Source organism: Prosopis cineraria, unplaced genomic scaffold (assembly GCF_029017545.1).
Source record: "Prosopis cineraria cultivar Desert tree isolate PC_DT_omini unplaced genomic scaffold, ASM2901754v1 PC13, whole genome shotgun sequence".
In the NCBI taxonomy this organism is placed as follows: domain Eukaryota; kingdom Viridiplantae; phylum Streptophyta; class Magnoliopsida; order Fabales; family Fabaceae; genus Prosopis; species Prosopis cineraria.
Genome location: NW_026555344.1, coordinates 37,465,239 through 37,473,403, shown reverse-complemented (window position 1 = coordinate 37,473,403; position 8,165 = coordinate 37,465,239). Strand labels below are relative to the sequence as shown.

General features: G+C 32.8%; 1 protein-coding gene across 5 annotated transcripts; it reads right to left on the bottom strand.

Annotated features, from left to right (window-relative positions):
* Positions 1 to 386: 386 nt before the first annotated feature.
* LOC129290576 (solute carrier family 40 member 2-like) lies at positions 387 to 5,003 on the bottom strand. Of its 5 annotated transcripts, none has more exons than XM_054927377.1 (10): positions 4,984 to 5,003; positions 4,716 to 4,813; positions 4,172 to 4,319; positions 3,471 to 3,621; positions 2,522 to 2,718; positions 1,903 to 2,385; positions 1,347 to 1,518; positions 983 to 1,120; positions 772 to 882; positions 387 to 617 (listed from the first exon to the last, which is right to left on the bottom strand). In XM_054927377.1, the coding sequence occupies exons 1-10, from the start codon at positions 4,992 to 4,994 to the stop codon at positions 468 to 470; spliced, it is 1,659 nt and encodes a 552-aa protein (XP_054783352.1). In that variant the 5' UTR covers positions 4,995 to 5,003; the 3' UTR covers positions 387 to 467. The 5 variants fall into 5 exon arrangements, with proteins under 5 accessions (XP_054783352.1, XP_054783353.1, XP_054783354.1 ...); XM_054927378.1 differs by having other exon boundaries at positions 4,979 to 4,997; XM_054927379.1 differs by lacking the exon at positions 4,984 to 5,003 and having other exon boundaries at positions 4,683 to 4,759.
* Positions 5,004 to 8,165: the final 3,162 nt, after the last annotated feature.

Here is an 8,165-nt window from a genome sequence, read left to right as displayed (position 1 = left end):
GATCTTTCAGGCACAAGATTTTTTTGGGGCTAGCAAACCAATTGATCCTATATTTTAAGGATTGTTAATTTGATTTCTTTCCGTTGTGACTAAATCGCATCTCAACAAATGGGGAAATCGCCGTAGGCAAAACCCATGAACCTTGTTTTCAGTTGATAGAAGTCAGGACATGATCGAGACTGTTTTGAGTCTCTGACACGCCTCGCACACTTGAACGATTCCAGCAATGGTTTGTGACCGATTCAAACACTCGGTGGCTAAAAATTGGTTTTTGGGTCTAAACAGTGTTTTGACGCCAAAAGTTTCCCTCCAATAACCCGATTACCTAGCGTTCAGAATTGCATGAAACGTAACACATGGCTTTTTCCATCAGAGAACTCAACCACGCCTCAGTGAACAGTGATGCTATACCATGAAGAAAACTGGTGTCACAGCATTCCCTTCAAACATTAGATATGCATGTCTTCTTAAACTTGAACTACGTTAACAGAAGATTTAAAACCCAGAATTTTTTCGAAGTGAAATAAGTGTTTACGCACACGGTACACGTGGATGCAGTATAGGAAAGCAGCCATTGTGACTGCCAGAAACGATAACAGAATCAGCTTCCAGAAGTCCTGAACCAAATGTACAGAAAACGTAAAAACATTGTAAGCACATCTGTGAAATATCAGCTAGCTTCTACAAGAAAAGCTCATCAGTATACACAAATGGGCCAGTCATGCACTTGAATGTATTCTAGGATCATCATTTTAGTTTTAAGAACTTTACCTGTGGATTGGATATAACAATTCCCATAACATAAGCCAATAGATCCATTGAAGACTGAAGTGAGCTCTGAACACCTCCAACAACCAACCGATCGGTCTCAGGAACAAGATCCTAGTTGAGAAAATAGAAGAATCAGACAAAAGGAAGAATTTTCATTTGTCCAAAGAAACAATTGGACTAAAATCTGACAGTAGGAGTTTTGTTTTCATGCCTGCATTTGTTGAAGTACAGATAAGTCAAACATCCACAAGCCAAGCCGAGATACGGCTACTCCTCCCATTAGCACATACGCTGCTAGAAAGCCATTTTGAATCCAGATTGAAGCAACACATGATAGCAGGCAAGTCCACTGCATTTAAACAAGGCATAAACCAGCAATACATGATAAGAGCCAGTTTTTATAATTGTTTGCTATTAGATTTACTAAAAATAGCAGTATGTGAATAGTTTTTTAAGATGACAGACGATAAAAAATGTTTCTCCAAACCTTGTCTCGTATAAAAGGGAATTGGACACTGACACGATACTCTGATTCAAGACATTTCACTTACACAGATTACATAGTAAGTTTATACCTGAGACCAGATAGACCAAAGTCCAGTTCTAATCGTGGATATACGAGACTGTAAAACTGGATACACAACTGTTGCTGCTATTCCAATCACAGCACTTACTCCTCGTGCTATTCCTATAACATATGCTGGTATGCCTTCCCATTCCAATGTGGCAGTCATCAAAGTACCAAAGCTGAAACAATCAGTTGGAGCTTCATCAGCGAGGTTTCAGAACCAATTCATAGGAGAAAAATACATGTATCTTAAGGTGCATTTAAATGAAATTTTCTGAATGATTGTCTCATAACTATATAGTATAATTGACTGACAAAGCCAAGATGCCTGATACTTTGTGAGGTGGAAAACCAGATGTGCTTTGTGCACAGTTACTCAAGCCATTGAATCTGAGGTTAAATCTCAGATGCAGCCACTTGACAGTTCTTTTGAGTAATTGTTGTGTAATTATCACAACTCCTAGTGGCATATATCATGTAAAATTGTACTGTACAAGCTTTTGAGGAGTTAAAAATGCAAAACTCAGTAACACACAAATATTACATAGTTTGTAAGCTGTTACCTTAGCACAGTGAAAAATAGCAAAGCCAGAGCTATTCCTGGAAGGACAATTTCTTGCTGTAGGTACACTTTCCATGCAGCAATATATGGGATCTCAAAAATCCAGTCTACAATCTTCTTCCTCCATTTTCTTTCTCTCAAATCTGAGGAATCAACAGAATGAGAGAGCAAGCTGTCCTCCTTCGAAGAATAAGGCTCACTCTTTTCCTGATTGCTCAGTACAAATCTTGTCATCCTCCTGGCGCTGCTTTGGCCTAAAGATGGGATCCCATTATACACAGATGTGAAAAGCCAATACTCCACCCAAACAGATAGAGTATTCCAGAGTGCTAATGTTATGGCAGATGCTTTTAGTGATACAAAGCTTATTATGAACCCAGTTACCACAGGGGCAAGTAGCTTGCAGGTTAGATCAATGCGCCTCGTAATTGAATTCATCTCTGTCAGCAATTCTGGTGGTTGTCCTTCTGATATAACCACCAACCTGTAACATGCTTCCTTTTGCATTGTCATTTACGTTTATTAAATAACATACTTTCAAGTATTTGACATTTTAAAAAGGATAAGTTAGTTTCATTCTAATTAAATCTTTCCTCAGGAAAAAGCTTCAATAGTATTACCATTCTCTCTCGATCAAGATGGTGCCACCAAGAGTTGAAAGCACGCCAATGGCTCCACAGATGTCAGTTATCACCACCAGCGAAATGAAACATGGGAAATTAGTGAACCTCAAAGATGGGTAGACAAGCAATGCAACTACAGTGATCCCAGCAATAAGGAAAGAGATATTTTGCATCACCAACCACAGCTGCAAAACCTGCCAATGAAACACCAAAGTGCAGATAACTTTGCCAGTGGATGATTCATTTCATTCAAATATGATTAGAGACAGTCATGTAAAACATACACTTGATCATGAAATTTTGTTTATATCTCATTTTGCGCATGAGGGATTAAGACAATTTCAGCATTTCTTGTCAATGCATCCAAAAATATTCTGATCAGTGAAATCTAAAATAACAAAATAAAGTTGCTTCAGTACTTGCAGACTTATTCTTTGATAAGAATATATAACAAAGAAAACTTTTTCAATGTGGACTAGGCAAATTAAATTTAAAACCTTATTTAAGAGATGTTGAGTTCTTTATCACTCAATTCAACAGCCATTTCGACCGATAAAAAAAAAAAAAAATCAGCCACCACGGGTTGCAAAAGTCATATCAACTTTCAGCTTTATGAAAAGTTCGATGATTTCATTCTGTCAGAGTAATCTTTGTCTTCTAATATCAAGTATATGGAGATTTAAAATACACATTATAGAAAGGAGAATTACAGTTAAATATAAAAAAAAATTAATTATTATAAAATTTATTAATAATTAAATTAAATTACATTTACAATTAATTTTTTTGTTTGAGACTTCAATATAATTGTTCCATTATAAAACCATCATATATAAAATCACTTCCAAAACAAAAACTAAAATGAAACGGCTCGCACACTTTTATATATGATTAAATTAGAACGTTAATCATTTCCTAGATTGCAAAAAACAATAACTATGCTCACCTGCACATATGCCAATCTATCCACCAATCTCCCGACAAGGGGACCAAAAAATGCAGTGGAAGCAGATTCAATGGCACCGTATAGTGCTGCAAAAAGTAACGAGTCTGGCCACACATTAATCATGTACAGACCAACCGAGAACTCCCACATTCTGCATACAGAAACCCTCTATCAACATTAAAAAAAAAAAGGTTTTTTTTAACTGTAGCAACTTCACTTATACACTATAGTTCTTGTACATCACAATCCAGAACTCTATTTTGATTGATTTGAGCTATCTTGTTCCACTCATAACTTCTGATTTCTCCAACATTTATTTGAACTTCTTCCTTTTAGGAATGATGTAATGAAAATACTTTATAAATAAAAGCCCCTAACCACATCAAATCCTAAGAGGTAAAGAGCTTCAAGTTCGTGCTAAGGTTGAGGACAGTCTAGTACCATAAAACCGAAATGGACAGGATGCCTTTCCCTATGAAAATTATTTTTGAAAAGAAGACAAAAGCAACTTTTTACTACTGCTTCAATCTTCTTTTATCGAGAAAAGCAGAAGAGACAAATCTTGAGAAAAGAAAGTGCTTTTTTTAAAGTGAAACTTCTGTGCACTTGAAAGGCAAGATCCAGGACCCATCAAAAAGGGAAAATTAAATTAATGCACAGTCTAGAAGAAAGCAACAAAACGGAAGAGATTAAAGAAGAACCTAGCACCCCATCTGGCTAAAAAGTGGCCAACGTATAATTTCGTGATGATAGAAGATGGGCGTCTCTGTTCTTGCGAAATCAGTAGCTCTACGTTTTCTTCCATTTCAGATTCTCCCAATTCCAATTCCAATCTTTCCTTCATCTTCACTGTGTTCAAAGAAATAGTCGATTTTAATTTCAGAGCATGATGCAGGGTGAATCATGCCATTTAAAAAAAATAATGACTCAGAAAATAATGATAACAGCGAAGATGACGATGCTGATAATAACACATGACTAACTAGCATTCGGAATCTGTGTGTGGGGTTGTATATTAGCGACGACATTGAATAAAGAAATGAGTGAGTCAGTGGTGATCTTGGATCAAGTGGATCTTAATTTGAGTCAAACTCAACCATGTGAACGCCAGATAGAAGTATTTAATTGATTAATTGTCTCTGAAAGCGAAAACAGACTAGGCAGCTGAAAAACAAGTAAACTCATCACGGCACACTCTCGTGCAGTTCTTACACCAAATTTGATGATTAGTAGAGAAGCACTAACCCTCCTTCAGCATGTAGGATTTTGATGGATTAATTGTCGCTTCTGCTTCTCCCTCCTGCTCGTATCTTTCCATTTTATTCACAGCCAAAAAAAAAAGACTGTAGAAGAAGAATTGGATTCAGGGTGAGAGACGAGTTGTGACGGGTGACGATTGAAGCCACCCTCCTTACAATCAATATCAATTAAAACACTCTTTAACCGCCGCTCAATGAAATTCTTTTTTGCTTTTACTATTTATATGAACAATAACGACTCTGTGTTACCTTACCCGTTTGCCATGGAGTTTGCTGCGCGCCTGCATCTGCAACGCTTGCGTATTCAACTTTAAAAAACTTCTTTTTTAAAAAAAAAAAAAAACTCTCTGTAACCATCTAAATTGATCCCAGCGGTTTATTAATTTTTAAATACTTTTAATATTATAGTTAATAATATGAAAAATTTTAAAAATTTTAATAAATCTATTCATTTATCAATCTGATTAATACAAATTTAATTTAGTAGTTCAATTTAATATTAAAAAATTTTATAATTTTATAATTTAACTATTTAGATAAATTCTGGACAATTTAGATATAATTTAGATTACTTAATTTAATATTAAAAATTTATAATTTTACAAATTAATCATTTAAATATATTCTTAATACTCTATATTTAATATTAATTTTTTATATTTTTTATTTTAATAAATATAATATAAAAATATTTAAAATTAATTTAAATCAGCAACAAGGATCAATTTAAATTGAAATGGAGAGTTAAGATTGCTTCTGATCCTAATAAACATTCAATTCTCATAATAATAATAATAATAATAATAATAATAATAATAATAATAATAATGAGCACCAAATGTAAATGCCTCTCTTTGGTAAGGAAAGACAAAACAAAACAAAAAACAATAATGAAAAGCCAAGAGCATCAACTTCAGATTTTTTATTCCAAATAACGAATTCAAGTTCGCTCATATTTTTTTAGGTATATCAAAGCCAATCACCTTACATCATGTGTATTTTTTTACACTGTTTTTTCTACGGCGTAATTCATGTAATGCTCTTACACACCGTCAAAATCTCATTGTTTCTTTATTGTTGTGGGTCCTCATGATGTGAATTTTAAAAATAAATAAATAAACATGTTGTAACTTCCCACGATCATTATGTCATTGTTTAGTAATAAATTATATTTTTTTTCATGGTTCTTTCTACCGTATAATTCCTTTAATGTTATTGCAGTGTGTAAATCCCAATTGCTTTTTAGTTTTTAAAAAACATATTTTTATTAAAATATGCATTGAGCTATAAATTTTAAAATAAAATAAGTGATACATGCTGTATTATCGTCAAAGGTTGTCAAGGGTTTTATTATAATTCACCTTAATTAAAAGATGAATGTTATCTTTAGAGTTAGTTAGAAGAGAAAGAATAACTTTAGTGACATGTTATGGCACCAGGTACATAAGTTGCTCATCGTAAGACCCGAGTTGAGGTATATGTGTATCAAAAGGAGATTCATTGCCATGCCTATTGTCTCGATGACTACTAGATGCAGGCCATTTCTCATTTTTTAAAGTGAGCAAAGACAATTTAGTATCAATGACTTGCATAAAGGTCTCCATATGAGAGACGTGGCTTGCTTGAGTTTACTGATATCATGAGCAGTTTGATTCAGGCAAGTGTTGGTAGTTTCTATTATGGCATTCTGGAACTCAAGACAATGCTCTAAATCACCAAGACAATCAAAAGATTGAGTCTTCGATGGGCGCCATGATACCTCTGACACGAGCAAAAGAGAGAAGAAAGGCCAATTCATTCACCAAAAAAAAAAAGGAAAATGACACTAGGTACAACACATATACCCTAGCCCCATAACACATCACTAAAGTTATTGTCTCTCTTCTAACTAACTTTAAAGGTAACACTCATTCTTTAAATATGGTGAATTACAATAAAACCCTTGACAATCCTTAGATGGTAATATAGCATGGATCAATAAGCCCAAGATAGTAGATTTCAGAGTCATTTATTGTTTTTTTTATTTTTAATATGTACAAATATAGTAACATTTACAATTTAGAATAAAGTATGCTATTTAAGGTTTTTTTACGCATATTTATAACAAATTATCAAAATAAGATGGGCTTTTTTTTTAACCAAAATGCTGCATACAGTAAAAAAAAATTCTTGAAATGTTGCAGCGTGGAAAGTATTTCCTAAAATACTACACTAAAAATCATTCATGAAAGAACGGTTTTGAGGTTCTGAAGAAGTCATTCTTGCCTGAAATAATTTTAAAGTGAGAAATTATTTTTTTATTGTATTAAAAGTGAAATCATTCACTGCCTCAATGATTTCAGCTTATTATTGCTGATTTAACATTTTATTTTCAGTCCTTGCATTCTTTTAACACGTTATGATTTTGTGAAAATCTTCAGCATAATGCATGTTCATGAGAGAATAAAAAATTCATGCATAGTGGCTATAAAAAGGTATGAAAACATGAAGATGCATTAGCAAAGTTGGTCAGATAGTGCAAAGCTAGTTTTTTCACTGACATACTATACAATATAAAAAAAATACTAAAATATTACACAAAATGCTACATTTAAAATTGTGTAGGGGGAGAACAATTTTTAAAATTCATCACCGTAAGAACGATTACTTAAATGTATCAATTCAGTTCCAAGAACGATTTATGAACTTTGGCTGCACCTTACAATTACAATAATAATTTAGTAATCATTTAAATGAAAGTGATAAATAATATTTGGTTCTAATAACAACTTGTTCTTGTTGCATATGTGGCTATTGTTCTCAAACGTATGAGAAGGAGAACAAGATGTGGCACCAAAAGTGTAACATCTTGATTTTTTTTAGATTAAAAAAATTGTAAAATTTAAGTTTTTATTAAAAAAAAAGATAATAATAGAAATTTATATTATTTGAGATTATTCAGAAATAATAATATGGTTAGGAATTTAATTATGAATTAAAAATTTAGGTTTAAAATTACATAAGAAATATTTTAGTTAAGATATAAATTTTAAGATTTAAAATATATAAATAATTTTTTTGGTGTGTGTGTGAGTTAAAAAAAAGAGAAAAGAAAGTAAAAAAAAAGGAAGGGCAATTTAGTCCCATATCAATTAGATGTGGGAAGGTGAGGCGCCTCCTCACGTATAAAAAGAGGAGGCGTAGGCATGAGATGCAGGAGGAAGCAAAACAAAAAGAAACTTTTATAATTTGTAAAAATTACAACTAATGACTCAAGATGCAATTTGTAAAAATTGCAAATAATGACCTAAAAGTTTGAATAATTAAATTCAAACCTATACTTTTTTTAATATAATTGTGAGACCCACAATCCTATTTTTATATTATTTTTCTCTCTTCCTCTCACGTTGCTCGGCGTTTTCTCGTAAGGAGGGATTATTTTCTTTTTCTTCAGGTA

Bases quoted from the DNA above. Each gene is read 5' to 3' on its own strand.
- LOC129290576 (XM_054927377.1), bottom strand. The intron at 1,121-1,346 runs GTATAAACTTAC...GTTTAAATGCAG, and splicing joins TTTGGTCTATCTGGTCTCAG to TGGACTTGCCTGCTATCATG. The intron at 883-982 runs GCATGAAAACAA...TTTCTCAACTAG, and splicing joins CTGTACTTCAACAAATGCAG to GATCTTGTTCCTGAGACCGA.